At 43.2% G+C, this 18,795-nt stretch overlaps 1 protein-coding gene across 7 annotated transcripts in view; it reads right to left on the bottom strand.

Annotated features, from left to right (window-relative positions):
- Positions 1–18,795, bottom strand: part of sptan1 (spectrin alpha, non-erythrocytic 1) — a 120,156-nt gene that overhangs the window by 32,037 nt on the left and 69,324 nt on the right. For 4 of the 7 annotated variants that reach the window (XM_060935989.1, XM_060935994.1, XM_060935993.1 and 1 more), the window contains exons 19-28: positions 17,533–17,625; positions 17,302–17,436; positions 17,043–17,191; positions 9,639–9,837; positions 9,442–9,546; positions 6,961–6,993; positions 6,822–6,857; positions 6,526–6,573; positions 1,939–2,030; positions 1,680–1,824 (exon numbers count right to left, since the gene is read on the bottom strand). In XM_060935989.1, the coding sequence (XP_060791972.1) occupies positions 1,680–1,824; positions 1,939–2,030; positions 6,526–6,573; positions 6,822–6,857; positions 6,961–6,993; positions 9,442–9,546; positions 9,639–9,837; positions 17,043–17,191; positions 17,302–17,436; positions 17,533–17,625 (1,035 nt within the window). The remainder of the gene's footprint in view (positions 1–1,679; positions 1,825–1,938; positions 2,031–6,525; positions 6,574–6,821; positions 6,858–6,960; positions 6,994–9,441; positions 9,547–9,638; positions 9,838–17,042; positions 17,192–17,301; positions 17,437–17,532; positions 17,626–18,795) is intronic. The other 3 variants (XM_060935992.1, XM_060935995.1, XM_060935996.1) reach the window with 3 other exon arrangements.

Raw genomic sequence — 18,795 nt, 5'->3', positions numbered from 1 at the left:
TTCTGAAGTCCAAAAGGGGGTCCCCAGCCAAAAAGTTTGGGAACCACTGACCTAAAACAACATCAGATTTTCACACAAGTCCTAAAAGTAGATAAAGAGAACCCAGTTAAACAAATGAGACAAAAATATTATACTTGATCATTTATTTATTAAGGAAAATGATCCAATATTACATATCTGAGAGTGGCAAAAGTATGTGAACCTCTAGGATTAGCAGTTAATTTGAAGGTGAAATTAGAGTCAGGTGTTTTCAATCAATGGGATGACGATCAGGTGTGAGTGGGCACCCTGTTTTATTTAAAGAACAGGGATCTATCAAAGTCTGATCTTCACAACACATGTTTGTGGAAGTGTATCATGGCACGAACAAAGGAGATTTCTGAGGACCTCAGAAAAAGCGTTGTTGATGCTCATCAGGCTGGAAAAGGTTACAAAACCATCTCTAAAGAGTTTGGATTCCACCAATCCACAGACAGATTGTGTACAAATGGAGGAAATTCAAGACCATTGTTACCCTCCCCAGGAGTGGTCGACCAACAAAGATCACTCCAAGAGCAAGGCATGTAATAGTCGTGAGCTCACAAAGGACCCCAGGGTAACTTCTAAGCAACTGAAGGCCCCTCTCACATTGGCTAATGTTAATGATCATGAGTCCACCATCAGGAGAACACTGAACAACAATGGTGTGTATAGAAGGGTTGCAAGGAGAAAGCCACTGCTCTCCAAAAAGAACATTGCTGCTCATCTGCAGTTTGCTGAAGATCACGTGGACAAGCCAGAAGGCTATTGGAAAAATGTTTTGTGGACGGATGAGACCAAAATAGAACTTTTTGGTTTAAAGGAGAAGCGTTATGTTTGGAGAAAGGAAAACACTGCATTCCAGCATAAGAACCTTATCCCATCTGTGAAACATGGTGGTGGTAGTATCATGGTTTGGGCCTGTTTTGCTGCATCTGGGCCAGGACGGCTTTTCATCATTGATGGAACAATGAATTCTGAATTATACCAGCGAATTCTAAAGGAAAATGTCAGGACATCTGTCCATGAACTGAATCTCAAGAGAAGGTGGGTCATGCAGCAAGACAACGACCCTAAGCACACAAGTCGTTCTACCAAAGAATGTTTAAAGAAGAATAAAGTTAATGTTTTGGAATGGCCAAGTCAAAGTCCTGACCTTAATCCAACTGAAATGTTGTGGAAGGACCTGAAGCGAGCAGTTCATGTGAGGAAACCCACCAACATCCCAGAGTTGAAGCTGTTCTGTACAGAGGAACGAGCTAAAATTCCTCCAAGCCGGTGTGCAGGACTGATCAACAGTTACCGCAAACATTTAGTTGCAGTTATTGCTGCACAAGGGGGTCACACCAGATACTGAAAGCAAAGGTTCACATACTTTTGCCACTCACAGATATGCAATATTGGATCATTTTCCTCAATAAATAAATGACTGAGTATAATATTTTTGTCTCATTTGTTTAACTGGGTTCTCTTTATCTACTTTTAGGACTTGTGTGAAAATCTGATGTTGTTTTTGGTCATATTTATGCAGAAATATAGAAAATTCTAAACGGTTCAACAAACTTTGAAGCACCACTGTAGGGAGTAGGGCGGTAAAGACTAAGCATACTAAATACAGAAACTAATACCAATGTGTAAAAAGAAAAGAATTACAATCTGACCTTGTCTCCCAGAGCAGCCAGGTCTCTCTCGAAGCCCTCATGTTTGCGCTGCAGAGCCTGAACGCTGGCTAGATCATGGCCATAGTTGTCAGTGTTTAGGGCCTGGTTCTTCTCCTCGATCCATTCTTTGGTCTCATCAGCATCCCTAAAAAAACGAATATATCTTTAGTCCATATTTCTTTTATTTCCTGCACTTTGGTGGAAGCTTCATGTCCGTCCACCACCTTCTGGAAATCCAAGTGAGCCGAATCATCCGTACCTATGGAACCTCTGCACCTCGTGGGCGCTTCCCAGCATGTTACTCCTGTCCTCTGCCAGCTGCTGCAGCGATCTCCAGCGGTTATTCAGCTCCTGTAAACACCCCGAATACAGCCATCAGCATCCTTTCAAACATTTATAGCATGCTGACTGCACGCAAGAGTTTACAGGGTGCTTTTATTTTCATCTCATTATTTCTAGCCGCTTTATCCTGTTCTACAGGGTCGCAGGCAAGCTGGAGCCTATCCCAGCTGACTACGGGCGAAAGGCGGGGTACACCCTGGACAAGTCGCCAGGTCATCACAGGGCTGACACATAGACACAGACAACCATTCACACTCACATTCACACCTACGCTCAATTTAGAGTCACCAGTTAACCTAACCTGCATGTCTTTGGACTGTGGGGGAAACCGGAGCACCCGGAGGAAACCCACGCGGACACGGGGAGAACATGCAAACTCCGCACAGAAAGGCCCTCGCCGGCCCCGGGGCTCGAACCCAGGACCTTCTTGCTGTGAGGCGACAGCACTAACCACTACACCACCGTGCCGCCCGTGCTTTTTTTTTTTTTTAAATATAAAAATACTTCCATGCTTTCCAGAGCCAAATGTCTAATCTTTCTTAGCTTTTCCTAGTGCATTTGAAAAACTCTGGATCATACCAGATATTTCCTTTTACTTAAAGGGTGTTGTTCTGAGACGAGCCTTTATTTAATAAAATAATTTGTTAGCATTTTATTTGTTCGTTAAATTGCAATTTCTCCCTTCCCCCCCACAGATTCTTTGCACTAGCCTTTAAACCCTTACAGCACGGCTGTCAGTTGTGTTACACAGACCGCGCCGTCACAAATGTAAAAACATATTGCTTCTAAATCTGTCTTTGCAAAGAACTTTAGATGTGGAGCTTGCTGTACTCTAAAAACAACAAAAAAAAGTGTCACTCTTTGGTCAAACCCAAGGTTTACATAATACCTAATGCTCTTACCTGCTGTTCAGGTGTTTAGCGACAAGTACAGTATGTTTACTAAAGTATGTCTGACGTCAAGAATGGCTCAGCAAGAACAGCAAACTTTTCAAAAACACAGATTTGACATTTCAGTAAAGTTTTGCTGTGCGATTATTTTTTAATTAACATTGAACACAATTCCAATCTGAAGGTGCTTCGTTGTCAGTGTTGCTGTATTTTTGGAGCACTGCAGCAATCTGCCACAGTTTATAGAACGCCTCTGAAAGGAGAACTGAAGGCAAATTTATCATCAAAATTCTATTGCTCTCATTTTATAAAATGCTGGAATGCATTTCTGATCGCCATTTTGTCACTGCTATGGACCCTTTTCACGTGACGTCACGACAAACGCGGCCGCCATTTTGGACATGTACTACCAGTAGTTTACCACAGCCAGCATTGAGGAACGGCAGCAAAGAAAGTGTTTATTTTCAGCAAGACTTCCATCATGCCACTATATTGTTGTGTACCTGGATGTAGTAACCATCAACAAACAAGGCAAGGGTTATCATTTTATCGGATCCCGGTAGATGCTGACCGACGGAGAAGATGGATAGCGGCATACCAACGCTTGTGTAGTGACCACTTTGTTGGAGGTAAGACGAATAAAATTAGCCAGAAAAGGCATTACATTGCTGTTAACATTCCATTCTAGTTTACTGTAATTATGATCTGGCAGCTATTTACACCGGATCCAGTGTAAATAGCTGCCGGAGCCAACGTCCGAGGTTCCGGAGTGCGCTAGCTCGCAAGCTCGGACGTTGGCTCCGGCAGCTATTTACACTGGATCCGGTGTAAATAGCTGCCAGATCATAATTACAGTAAACTAGTAAATACAGTTTTCTGCATCTCGCTCCTTTTTCTTTTATGTTTGTCGCCTTCCTCGCATTCAAACCGATTTGAGCCGAAGTCCACTACATGTCCAAAATGGCGGTCGTGTTTACGAAGGTCACGTGACTGAAAAGGGTCCATACTATAGCAAGTTATGAGTGTTTGAAATGTGCTCTGTAATATATCAGTCTGTGTGTCAAAGCAACGGCTGTAAACGAGATTCGCTGAGACCTGTGCGAGACTTCGTAGGACGGAAGTAAAATATCACAGCGGAAATCAAAGTGACCAACATCTGCCAACATCGTCAAAAGACTCGCGCGCCCTCTTTCGAATGCTGACGTAATCAAGCCAGAAGTTTTCCGTGTCCAAAATCGCTCCCTACTCACGCACTATATAGTGTGGACGCCATTTTGTAGTGCTGTCCGAAACCTTAGCGAGGATTATGTGGGAAATGCGCTCAGTATATGTATTTAATCACAAAAATACATACATGCATGTATTTATTATTTTGAAAACCCACCAGCCACCTGATCTGGCACGTTTTGATTGTGCGACAGTAAATGACGTAAATACCAGCGTGACGGACTCGTCCTTATCCTGTCGTCTTTCCAACTCTTCTCTACGCCACGTTGGTTCGAAGTCGTATGGAATAATCTCCATGTCACGTACGCGAGGGAGGCGGATGTATGTGCAGAAGTATACAGTTTAATAAAGTGCAGAATATACCGTATATACAGTGAGACAATATATACACAGGCAAACAATCCAAAACGGCAGGCTCGATCAAAAACGAGAGTACAGGCGCAAACAGTACATCAAAGGCTAAGCGAGGACAAGAACGAGAAGCAGGCACAAGGATCGTGAAACAGGAAATCAAGACAACTGATAGAAAGACTCGGTAACGTGTACATGCGTATCGTAATATTTTGCAATGCAAATGCATCAGCACAGTCTCTAAATAGGCAAACACACGGTTCCTTAATTGACGCCAGATGCGCCTTGCTCACGGCGCGCGTGCTGGAGTCCACTCGGCGCGCCTTCAGGTGGCAAATCCCGAAATGAATCTAAACTGGAATGATGTGGCGATCTGGCCGCTGTGTCAACAGTTTTCAAAATGATGGCGCCGACACTTCACAAGTCTCGTGAAGATCGCACGGATAAGCGACGCCTGCCGTGGACCAAACGAACTACATTCAATATGGCTAAAAAACGAAAAGGCCGATAAGCGTAATATAATATGTAGAGATGTCCGATATTATCGGCCGACAGATATTATTGGCCCGATATTAACATAAAAATGTAATATCTGTTAATATCGTTATCGGATTTTTTTTGCCTCAAAACCGATAAAATAATGCTTGCGTTACACCCAAATAGTGCCTATGCGCTCCTGAAGCGTTTACCGGCGCAAAGATGATGAGCTCATCAAGCTGCGTCTTGAAGCGTACAAACAAGCGTGGATGGCTGCAGTGACAACCTTGCTCGCTCTGTTTCAACATTATGTCTGTGGATGCTGCTATGTTGCACATAGTTGTTCAGGTACAATGTTTTATCATTTGTGAAGAAGTCAAATTTGCCCTATTTGCTGTGGGCATTGCCAAGATTTTCTCAGGGAGAGTGTAATCCAAACTGTTGTTTGAGACAATTTAAAAAAAAATAAACATGGCACTTTTTCCCTAAATTAAGTTGAAGTATTTTTCTTATTTTGCACAGACAATGTTAACATTTGGAAAGCCTTGTTGCATTCAAGAATGCATCCAGTGGGGCATCACAATAACATTAAGCATGTTGTGTTAATTCCACAACAGGAGATATGTGATGTTACCTAAATTAGTTCTGAGGAAAAATAACCCACATATCGACATCGGTATCGGCTGATATCGGAATCGAAAATTGAGAGTTGGACAATATCGGCATATCGGATATTGGCAAAAAAGCCAATATCGGACATCCCTAATAATATGCCAATACGAGTCACGATATAAAAGGTTAATAAACCCGAAAACGTAATTGAAGAACACGTTAAGAAATAAAGCAAGTTTAAAAATGACTTCAGTTCCCCTTTAATGGCTACAGCAGTGCAATGGGAACCTAGTATTAGTTACACAAACTCCCTAAAAGTTTTCGAAACGTCAGTGGTCTATGCTTTCAATATAAATCTGGACATTTATACGTAAATGTTATGGTCAAGTCAGATTACAGGCATGACGAATCAAACCACATTCTATTTTCGGCTGAATCCGAACCATAGGTGTACACGTAAACATAGAGAATGATTAGGACGTCGGGAAGGAGGTGACATTCAACAACATGGGTTCATGGGGACGTGAAGGATGCAGACAACAGATCGGATAAAAACAGGGAGTTACAGCCACAGATCTTCATATTAGGGCCCTGATGGCTGAGGTCATTTTGCCCACGGCTATCTAGGGCTCCAATATGTACGTTAATCACCTTTTACAGCCACAAGGACATTACAAGACAACAAATGACTTCTAAAATAATAATAAAAAAAAAGACAAAAATAAGCACAGTGGTCAGGGTTGTGAGCTGTACGCTGGACTGACGTTTTTAAAACACCGCTGCATGGACGTTTAGATAACGAACAAGAACAGAAATGGTCAGTGTAGCCAAGTGGGAGCAGAAGACGATGGTGAGGGGACAGGGTTAGTCCTTCAGGCGTGAGGACAGGATGACTTGGTGAGGGGATGAGATGATGCTCTACAGGGAGAACACGGCAGGTTTCTTACCTTAATAGTATTAAAGTTAGCCGTCGTTTGGATAACCATGCGAACAGACTACACCGAGTTGGGGGGAGGGGGAAATAAATAAATAAATAAGTCAGGGGAGAGGAAAAACAGGACGAGAGAAAAAAAAAAAAAATCACACCAATCAGGAGGGGGAGGGGGAAAAAAAGTCACAACGTTAGTGTACACAGTTCCACCCTACTCTGTAAATCTCAGCATGCGCACTCAACATCTTACTTATTGCTCTCCATACAAGAGATCACACTGGTGAAACAAACATTCAGTTTAAATCAGATTACCTTCCAAGGAGAGGCAGTTTTGGAATCAGTTTCGTCCTGCAAAACAGGAAGTGAATATTAGCAGCAGAAATTTGGAAGGGTTTGAAATGATTTTATACTCTCAGGTACATGGTGCATATAGTACTAAAATGACAAGGACCTTCCCAGGAGCCGAGCCCAACAGCTCTTGCTGCTGCAGCAGGAAAAGGAAGAAAAAGAGAAGATTTAATTTCAAACAGATTTTTGCATTAAAGCAACATCACAACATAATATGTGACGCCTCACCGAATCCAGGGACGCATGTCGGCCGAAACGAATCCGAGATAATTGCAAAAGAAGCATTTTTTTTTCGAAATTTGTGATTTTTGTTTTTTTCCATCATGTGCAAGTTGAGATCTTGAAGAATGCAATCAGTATTTCAGATAATAGATTGTTTTGTTGGAAAAGCATACATTTTTTGTTGCAAATTGTCTCGTTTTTGTCAGGACTGTAGCCTGCTGGGGGGTGTGGGTAAATTACCATATGGGCCATTCACATGATGATTTAAGTCTTTTGTTGTTGTTTTTTTTTCGCGAATCAGCTGTATGATACGAGCTGAGCTTGTGGCTACTTAAGCTGCATACAGGCATGTAATTTCACTATGGAATGAGCAAGCTAAACAGAGCGCAGAGGAGCTGAAACACCGCGAAGCAAACAGACACACGGTATTTACATCGGAGATAACCATTTCTAGCAAAAAAACCCAACCAAAAGGAAGCTAGGACTACATTCCATCGGAGGCATTGGTGTGTGCAGGGCGACGTTTCTCTTTCTGATGGGGTAAGTTTATTAATCTAAGGCTGTGTGGTTATTTTTGCATGTAACGGAGAGTGTTGTGGTTTGGTTAAGCCTAGGTCACAACCGGACATACGATTTTTTGGCCGTGTGATTTTTGGCGTTTCCCAAATCGCTGCGTTTTTTTTTTTTTTTGTTCATGGAGAAAGACGCACGTTGGCTGTAAGTTTGTCTTACAACCTGAAAAAAACGTAAGCGCCCGTAGAGTTTGTTTGACATGACAAAGAACCTCTGCGGCCGGTCTGCGGCTCGAAAATCAGCACATCACACGCGCGCTCTCGTGCGTTTCACACGTTTTTTGCGTGTAGACCGGCCGTAGGAGCACGGTACGGCCGGTTGTGACCGAGGCTTTACATGAAACTAGCGTTGTGTTAGTTGCGTCATCATCGTGCTATCTTTCTTTCTTACGGTGTGAGTAATTTTTCAACCACAAAACGTTAAAGTATACTTTAGGACTTATTTTTGTACTTCATAATTGTGTTGGGCATACTTTGCTTGGAAGGAAAATTGACGTGGTGATCTTTGTTTACATGAAAGTAGTATCGTGCTAGCTCGTAGGGGGTAGGGCTTTCCTTAATGTCATGCAAATGAGCACCATTATGTGCCCGCCCTGCACCCAGAGTAGCTGAGATGGAAAACTTTGAGGGCGATTTTCTCCCTTTTCTGTTTTAAGAAGTATACACTTTCAAAAGGCCACACATTCTTCAAATATTGTCAGATCTCCACATGGAAGGAACCATTGGAAAGCTTAGAAACTGTACTTTCTGAATCTGTCAATAACTCAAAATGCCCCCGGGCAGACATGTGTCCCTGGATTCGGGCACATATAGGAACATGTGAATTACCAATAAAAATCATTTTGGGGATGCCAGTGTAACAGCAGCACGTTATTTAAAGGAGAACTGAAGGCAAAGTTTTTATCATCAAAATTATATCTCTCATTTTAGTAAATATACGGATGCATTTCTGACAGCCATTTTGTTGTTGCTATAGCAAGTTATGAGTGTTTGAAATATGCTCTGTAATACATCAGTCCATATGTCAAAGCAATGGCCGTAAACGAGATTCGCTGAGACCTGTGTGAGACATCGTAGGACGGAAGTAAAACGTACAGCGGAAATCAAAGTGACCGACATCTGCCAACGCTGTCAAAAGACGCATGCGCCCTCCTTCGAATGCTGACGTAATCAAGCCGGGAGTTTTGTTTGTTTTGATAGCAATCGAGAAAGTTTGAAAAAAGTAGGCAGTAATCGTCATTTAAACTCGTTTTTGTGTTTGGAAAAGAGTTTTCAAGATGGCGGCGCTGACACTTGACGTTTCGAAGTCTCGCACAAGTCTCGCACGGATAAGCGACGCCTGCCGTGGACCAAACAAACTAAATTCAACACGGCTAAGCCGACAAGTATAATATTTAATTGCAATTAGTTGCCAATACAAGTCACGATATAAGGTTACTAAAACTGAAAACGCAATTGAAGAACGCATTAATTAAAAAATAAAGCAAGTTTAAAAATGACTTCAGTTCTCCTTTAATATTTCGCTGCCACTTCTCTCTCCTCCATTTTATAAAGCCACTAACTATTTAGGATCAGTGGAAAATTCTCTGCGTTACTGCACCAGCTAGTAATTTTATGCTACTTAACATGTTTTATACGAGCTCACAGTCTTGATAGCCTGTAAGTTGTGCTCACCAGGATAATATACAACTTGTGTGGTGAGTACAGGGTGTAATAAATCTTTAGCTGATGAATTTATGATTGCCCACGCCTGCAGCGATAGATACAAGCGATCCAAACTGGTGGCTCACCTGAGCCTGCACCATCGGAGCCTCCTCGGCCATCAGTCCCTCCGACTCCAGCTCTGATGCCACCTTGTTGATGTCCCTCAGACGAGACTCGTTTGCCTTCAGGTCCTGATTTAGGACAAAAACACAAATGCAGTTAAATGTAGAGGCGGATTTGATCTAACCGTTTGACAAGACAACTCAACTTGGAAGGAACGTACCTTCTGGAAATCATCAAACTTCTTCTGCAGCACTTCCACCTGTTCGAGGTCAGACCCCACCTCCTCGTTGGTCAGGGCTCCCTCCTTCTCGTTGATCCACTGCTGCAGCTCGTTGGCCTCGCGGAACAGCATAAACTTCTTACAGCTCTTCTCTAACATGTTCTTCCGCTTCTCGCCCAGTTCCAGCAGGGTGCCATACCTGCAGCACACGACAAGAGGTTCAGAGCTCAAACCACGGATTAAATAAATCTCTATTTAAAAAAAAAAAAGGCAGCTATGGCTCAAAGGTAATCCTGTGGGTTGGATTGACTGTGTTCTTCTCCAGCCTGGCTGGATGTTTTACTACTGCTTTAAGGTTTCTATTCAATCTCCTGATTCAGAACAACAAACACTGGAAACATTCTGAAGCAAAAAAAAGCGTGTTGCTGGTTGCTACCGTGAATTTGTTTGTCTGTTCTAGTGGCTTGTTAAATTAACAGTTCCTAGATACTGGTGCCCTGTGTGAGGAACAGAAATACATTGGTTTGCCTGCTGTTTAATTCTAGATTCTGATCATCAGAAGGTATTGATTAATTTCCTATAAGGCAGCTGGGCCATAGAAGGTTCACGCTGCACGCTGCACACTACACGCGTGTAAAGAAAAGTGGACAAACGTAGCATGACTTGCTCTGGGCCATAGAACGGCGTTCACGTTGCACGCTGCACGCTGCACACTTCACGCGTGAAGCGTGAAATGAACATGCACACTTTTTTCTAGGCGTGAAGATGGAAATTCCAGTCAATGCATGCGGTCACCGCCGCGCCAGCCAATCAGAACGGGTCTAGGGAGATAACGCTATGCTTTCAGGGGAAAACTTCAGAAAAAATATAATTGAATGGTATAATTGAAAAATAGTTCTTCATCGGGATTGTCAAGCAGATTATAGAATGTTCGGTGAAATTCGCCACGGGTTTCTCTCAGAAGGAAGTGTTCTCGGCTCCAAATTCTGTTCCTTTTTCTCTTCCTCTGTCTCAGTAAAAGCAGAATGAGGCAATCGTCGTCATCCGAAGAGTCCATATTGTTGGTTACTCGGTCAAAGTAGAACAGACGCAACACGTGAACATCCAAGCATGAAGTTTAATGGCCCAGGGTCCGGTTCTTCACGTGAACGTGTAGCGTGTAGCGTGCAGCATGCAGCGTGAACCTTCTATGGCCCAGCTGCCTAACAGCAGCTTTGACAACAGAGCAGCTGCAAATCACAGGTTTATACACTGACAGTCAATGAAAATGTCCAGGTGACATTTATGAAAATAATTTTATTCATAAGCTATGAAATCATGTACTAGAAGCTTACAGATCAATATACTGACATTTAACTCGAGATGAATAAACAAAAAAAAAAATCACAATTGCTGTGAGCTTTGATAATGTACAGTCCGAACAAAATGGATACCCTGTAATTGGAAAGTTGCAGCTTCAGTACCGAGTATTGTCCCCACCAACAGCAATACAAGCCGTCAGTCTGCGACGCATACTGCGTATCAAACGGCGAATCCTGTCTTGTGGAATGGCCTGCCACTCCTCTTGAAGAGCCTGGATCAGTTGACCTCTGTTCATGGGACGAGGAACACGGTTCTGGATCTGAACACCAAGGTGATCCCATAAATGCTCAATGGGATTGAGATCAGGTGAATACGCAGGCCATGGCAGGGTTTGGACATTCAATAGACGCCCAACTTCTGAAAAACAGGCCGGCTTGCACCATGCTGAGGGCCCGCCATCTGTCATCTGGATTTAACCGTGGCATCTTGGACATAAGGAATACAAAAGTTGGCTTTTTCATGGCCTTAATAAAGGCTATCCAACCCATCCTTTCAACCGTGTACAAATTTTTGTTTTTCTCCAAAACAGCACTTTGAGCTGATTCCTAAAGACCACTCCCTGAAGACTACTGAAAAATGTTTGGATTGAGGAGAACTCATTAATGACTTCTGTGCACGCTATTCAATAGAAACATCTCAAAACAAACATTTCCCCAACTCCGTATTGCATAATATGTTGAATTATTGACCTGGACTTTTTCATTGACTGCCAGTATATTAAAAGGTAGACTTCCTTTCAGATTTTTCAAGTGTAGGTCATAAAAAGAATTTTCCCTGACACCCAATTATTTTTGTTTAGTGGACCAACTGAATTCGAAATCACAGACTTCCAATTTTATTAGTTTTTTTTTTTTACATAGAACAATTAATGAATTTAAGGCCACGTGGCCCTAAATTCTCTGCTATTTTTTCCTGCTTCACCATGACCCAATTCAAGATACTACATCATGCATCACGTGGTGGGCTTTCCCTGTTCACGCAAGGCATTGTGGGATACAAATTTGAAACAGGAGAGAAAATTGGAGGATGTGAATAAAACGTGAAAGACCGACTACAGTAACGGAAAGCGAGAAGAAAAGACGTTATGTTGCGAAGGAAAGGAAACGCAGGACCAAACAAATAAATCTCGGCGGTCAGCGAGCACCTCGGTGTGATCAGCTGTTCGTTTAGCGACAGAATGATGGAACCGTCAGTGCACGGTCAAGGTAAACCTGTAGATGGCAGTAATGCAACACTGTGGATGCTGGCTGCCGTAAAACCCAAGGGAAGATGACGCCGATGACGCCAAAAGGTAAACCTGCGCATGCGCACACCGGACTTCCTCTGTCTGCTTGACTGTGCGAAGCGAGCGATTTCATGCGCATTATTTGCGCGGGAATCCCCTCAAATTAAATCACTTTGCAGCCACAGAGTGGCCTGTTTTTAAGATATTACATAAATAAACATGCATCACAATGACCAAATTTCAGAGGGAACTAACGCTACGTTCACACTGCAAGGCTTAATGCTCAATTCCGATTTTTTTGTGAAATCCGATTTTTTTGTGAGGTCGTTCACATTAACAAATATATGCGACTTGTATGTGATCCTCAGTATGAACGAAAAGCGACCTAAAAGTGTTCCGCATGCGCATTGCAGGATACGACGACGTCACACGCAGTGAGCATGGCCAGTGTTTACGAAAGTAAAACCGCCCGGTTGCGGTATGATCCATCCAATCTAGCTTGAATAGCTGCATCCCCCCAAATGGAAATCAGCTCCCTAACCTCTGCGTCCTTCCATTGAGAAGATTCAGAACCTTCACAGCCCGAAGCGTCCCTCGCATTGATGTCATGCGCAGGGGCGCAGATACGTTTTTTGAACTGGGGGGGACAAAAAACTGGGGGGAGACAAAGCTGCCAGCAAACCAACCCCGACCCCGATATGCCTGTCAAACTTGTTGTTAGTAACCATAGCAACCAAGCTCGAGCTCGCAACCTGCGCAGTCTGCGCAGCTCAACCAACCGAATATCAGTCTTTGTTTTGTTTTATGTGAGTTGTTGCAACTATGTATGTACTGCTGTGCACCTCAATAAACCGAATGGTAATTAGTCTTCTGATTTTTCCGTGAGGTTTGCCTTATACAAAGAAAGACAGCACAGACGTTTTTCCTCCCTATAAGTGGGGGGGACCGAGCGAGGTGAATTTAAATCTGGGTGGGACGAGTCCCCCCCTCTATCTGCGCCCGTGATTATGCGCCATGTTGTTGTAACTTTTTTTTGAGAGACCCGCCGCCTACTTCAGCGCAGAATAGTGACGTTTGTGGCTTGTTGATGACGTGTAAGTCGGATGAATGCGGCCTGGCGGTTCAGACTGAAGTCGCATATGAAAAGATCAGATAGGAATCGGAATTAGCACCACATATCCAAACGGCCTGGGTCGGATTTGAAAAAAATCGGATCTGTGTCATTCATATTGTCAATAAAAGATCGGATACAGGTCACATATGGGCGAAAAGATCGGATTTGAGTCACTTCAGCCTGCAGTGTGAACGTATCCTAAATTTCACTGGTTTTATGAAATTGAAAGGCCGTCTACTTTTAATGCGCTTGTTCTAAATCATCATCTCTCTATTAGTTACAGCTCATTCATATGGACTTGCAGGGTGTTTTTTTTTTTTGGGGGGGGGGGGGAGGGGGGGAGGGGTTAAATCTTTATATGGTGAGGTTTTCTGTTAAGAAGGCTTTATGAAGTCTCCAGTATCAGCACTTTAACAGTTGAAGGGAAAGCTGCAACCACGTTTTGCAACATGAGAATATTGCTATGGTATGGAAGAAATACAGCAATAATGTGTAACGGCAACTCCACTTCATCACCCTGCATGATGTTTTCTAGCAAAGAGAGCGCCAGTAAAAGTCTTTTAAAAAAAAAAAAAAAGCCATCATTCATTATCAAAAGAAATCTAGAGGAACCTACTTTTCCACCCCTAAAGTTTCAATATGTAAAATCAGCCAGATTAAAGCGTTAGTTTCCATGCTAACAGTCTCTCGACACCTCATGATTACCTTAGCCATAACCCATGCTACAATTAGCTTCAATCGAGACCTAAATGTACCACTGGCTAAAATACTCTTTGTGCAAAGCAGTAAAGGAGAAGAGTTTATGATGAAAAGCTGAGAACGACCACGTTGAAGCATCACCCCGCTCTTAGGCAAGCTTCAGGAGAAACAGTTACGACTTCTATTCCTTACTGAATAGAAGTTAAACAGAAGGATGGCCTTGCAGGAAAGAGAGAGATGGAATGGAAAAGTTAGGTAATAAAGGTAAGATTCATGACATGACCGCTATAGAAGCATCGGTGACTAACGGAAGAGGGTGAAGAGAGACGATGGATGAAGATGGTGGAGTGATGGGTGAGAAAGAGCACAAGCCTGGGTCCTACTCACAGTTCCTCCACCTGCTTCATGCGCACAGATACGCTGCACGCTTCCTTGGTGGCCACATTCCTGCCACAGGGCAGGGTGAGCACACGCATGCAGGCGTTAGAGAAGAGATTAGGAGAAGCAGAAGAGGAATAAAAAAAAAAAAAAAGAGGCAGAGACATTAGTAAGACTGAAAGAAGAGTCAGCGCTCTGACTGGAGTAGATTGTTACAGGAAGTAAAATGTTTTAGGATGCTTTCACACCTATTATCCATTTGCTGAGCCTGAATCAGAGTGAAAATGAAGTTTTGGTTTGGTTTCATATTGGGCACAAGTCATCAAGAGTGCTCGGAGAGCACAATATCCCCCGCTGGCAACTATGCCATAACTCTGGTAAAATGCCACTGAATTGAACGAAATTGCAATATGCGTATTACCGACATACAGCATAAAGAATCCTGCCAAGTTTCATGAAATTCCTCCAAAAATTGAGAGGGGAGTTGATTTCAGAAGCCGACTACCCTTCCCGGGACGGACGGACATCGCCACAACATAATCCCCCTTTGGGCCTCTCAGCTAGCGGGGGATAAAAATCATGAGGGGAGTTGATTTCAGAAAGCTAGCACACCTTCATGAAATTGCCAAAGTACAAGTTTGTTAATAATCAAGGGCATAAAACTGCTAAAATCTGCCCAAATTAAACGAAATTTCAATATGCGTACAACTGTCATATAACAAAGCTTTTTGCCAAGTTTGGTGAAATTCCTCCACAAATTGTGAGAGGAGTTGATTTCAGAAGAACGTACACCCTCATGAAATCGTCAAAGTACAAATTATTTAATCAAGGGTCAAAACTCTGGGAAAATTTGCACAAACGGAATTAAATCGCAATATGCGTATTACCGTCATATAACAAGGCCTTTTGCCAAGCTTCGAGAAATTCGTCCAAAGATGGTGAGAGGAGTTGAGGTCAGAAAGCGAGCACACCTTCATGAAATTGTGAAAGTAAAAGGTTGTTGATCAAGGGCCACAACTCTGGGAAAATGCGACTGAATTGAACAAAAATAACACTATGCGTATTACCGACATACAACAAAGAATCCTGCCAAGTTTCGTGAAATTCCTCCAAAAATTGTGAAAAGAGTTGATTTCAGAACGCGAGTACCCTTACTGGGACGGACAGCACCACGACATAATCCCCCTTCGGGCCAGCGAGGGATAAAAACCAAAACGTTGGCTGATGTAAAAAAAAAAAAAAAACACTTTCGTTCCCTGGTCAGAAATGGGTGGGGGTGGGGGGGTCCAACCCATGGCAAATACATCAAGAGGGGGAGCGGAGAGGGGAACCCACCCGAGCACAGAAAACTCAGAGGCAGCCCTAATTAGATGAGTAGAGAATTACATCAATCAAAGAATTATATACATAACGTGCATCACATCCAGCATTTATTTCCCCTTTTTGCTTGTTGGTCCAGATACCCAGAAAACACAGCAGTTCTACAGCTCTGTCCTTTGAGCCTCATTCAGCAGCTGCAATCCAAAAAACATACAGCATGTTTGTTTCATTTCTTGTAATCATGCAGGGCTTTCCACAAGCGCCAGCTGCCGGCCATACAGCCGACTACACAATTAAGTCCAGCCGGCTACTTTAATGACTATTTTTGTAGCCCACAGGCTCTAAATATTAATTTTCGATGTTAATAAAATTAAATGTTTATCTAACGGACTGACAATAATGTCAAACTGAACCGCACTCATTTAAGTTGTGATTCGCGCTGTTTGTACCGATAATAACTACAAATTCCCCGCAGACTTCGTTGATCAAGGGAGAGTAACTCATCCGCAGCCCCGACATGCGGTGTGTGCGCGCGCACTCAGCGGAGGCAGTAGTGTGTCGGGGCCGTCGGAGGCGACATCAGAGGGAACAGAAGCAGAGATAACGCTTATTTTGTCTCTGGTAAACCAGTCTTCTCTCGTTCAATTCCGTGCTGGCATCAAGACACCGTTGGTTGTAAATGAAACTAAACTGAGTGGTTGGAGTGTATTTTCATACACAAATGGAGAAATGTTCGCTGAGTGTTTAATTGTGTAGCCCCACTGCAGACCGTTGTCGTTGTTAATTCATAGCATGCTCAGCTGCGTGAATGTGTCATGCACCGAAAACGAGATTTACAAGCCAGGAACGCCTCATGATGCAATACGCAAGAAAAAAAAGAAGATTTACTGCCATTTTACTTTGTATTTGAGTAAAGTGAATAAATAAATGGTCTGTGGAAAATACAGTTAATCCTGGGAACTGCGTGCACAGGAGTTTATTTTGTGTTTACTCCCCCCGGCTGGCTACTTATTTGTCATGGCTGGCTAGTATGAGCCTTAGTGGAAAGCCCTGAAATCATGTCGAACTGCTTCCTCACTGTAATAGAACCGTTCTAGAGTTTGCATGGATGGATGTGATCTTGTTTGTTTTGGAGCATGACTGCAGTGCTGTCACCTGTCTAAAGAACCGCACCAAGCACGTTCCGTCCAAACAGACTAAAACACTGCATATGTGAAAGCACCCAGAAAGAAAGCAGTTTGTTAAGATGTTAGCTCAAATCTCAAGTGCTAAAATGTCAAAAGGACTAAAAAAAAAGATCACTCACTGGTTTTCAATCTGCTCCTGGCGCAGCGCGATGCTGCCCTGCTCATCCAGCAGGTTCTCGCGGGAGGACGACTGAGTCGGGTCCAGCTTTTTAACGTACGCTGCCGGCACAAAGCCCTGCCTGTCATTCACCTCCACTTTCCACCAATCCTGAGGAGCGGAGACGGCATACAGAACAGGCTCAGCTGGGTCACTGTACCTACCAAACAGCCCTTTCAAAACCACTTCAACTCAAAGTGGTCCTTCGAGTTGAGTTCTACCTTATTGGTGCTGTTAAGCAGGGTGAGGATGTCCCCTTTCTTCATGGTGACTTCGCGAGGACTTTTCTCCTGGTAGTCATAGAGAGCCAGCACCAACTCCTTACCGGTCTCATCATCAGTAGGGGCAACTTGTTGCTGCAGGACCGAGCAGGAAAAGATCAGCTTCTGATTCACTCTGTTGGGGAGGTGTGAGACTTTGTGGATTGTTTAACAAAAAGACGACACACTCACCCTGCAGGCCTGAGCCTGCTCCTTCAGGGACTGGATGCTGCTTCCATAAGCACTCAGGTCTGACGTCAGTGCCTCGTGTTTCTTCAGCAGGGCCTGAGGAGCAAGAAATCCAGGATCAGCTGGAGTAGATGCTACAAAATGGCTTTTTTTTTTTTTGTGCTACAGTTTCGACTGTGTTTCCACCATACAGCCTCAGTCACCAATGCCAAAGTCACAAACACGCAGTCAGTTTCCGGGGACGTTCAACAGAGTGGTTATTTTATTACTTTGGAAGACAAGAAACCACAACACTGCTTTCCAAAACAAGAGCACTCTGAGAGCACAATACCACCCCCCGCCGGCAGCTATGCCATAACTCTGGTAAAATGCCACTAAACTGAACGAAATCGCAATATGCGTATTACCGACATATAAATAATCCTGTCAAGTTTCGTGAAATTCCTCCAAAAATTGTGAGAGGAGTTGATTTCAGAAGGTGAGTACCCTTTCCGGGATGGACATCGCCACGACGTAATCCCCCCTTTGGGCCTTTCGGCCAGCGGGGGATAAAAACTGTGAGGGAAGTTGATTTCAGAAAGCAAGCACACCTTCATGAAATCGCCAAAGTACAAGTTTGTTAATAATCAAGGGCAGAACTCTGGTGAAATTTGCCCAAATTAAACAAAATTTCAATATGCGTACAACAGTCATATAACAAAGCGTTTTGCCAAGTTTGGTGAAATTCGTCCACAAATTGCGAGAGGAGTTGATGTCAGAAGGCAAGCACACCTTTACGAAATTGTGAAAGTACAAGGTTGTTAATCAAGGCCTGTAACTTTGGTAAAATGTGACCGAATTGAACAAAACAACACGCGTACTAATGACAAAGCCTTTTGCCAAGTTTTGTGAAATTCCTCCAAAAATTGTGAGAGGAGTTGATTTCAGAAGGAAAACACACTCTCGTGAAATCGCCAAAGTATAAATTTTGTTAATAAAGGGCCGTAACTAGTAAAACGTGACCGAATTTAATGAAATTACAATCTGCGTACGACCGACATATAACAAAGAATCCTGCCAAGTTTTGTGAAATTCCTCCAAAAATTGTGAGAGGAGCTGATTTCAGAAGCTGAGCACCCTTCCTGGGACGGACATCACCACGACATAATCCCCCTTCGGGCCTTTCGGCCAGTGGAGGATAAAAATGCGTACTTATCACGCGATTTCCCCAAATCCAAGATAGCAGAGTCCACTATATTTTCTGTATTAGGTATTTAAACTTAGCCT

The sequence above is a fragment of the Neoarius graeffei genome, chromosome 12 (genome assembly GCF_027579695.1).
Source record: "Neoarius graeffei isolate fNeoGra1 chromosome 12, fNeoGra1.pri, whole genome shotgun sequence".
In the NCBI taxonomy this organism is placed as follows: Eukaryota; Metazoa; Chordata; class Actinopteri; order Siluriformes; family Ariidae; genus Neoarius; species Neoarius graeffei.
This window is presented reverse-complemented; position numbering and strand designations above follow the sequence as displayed.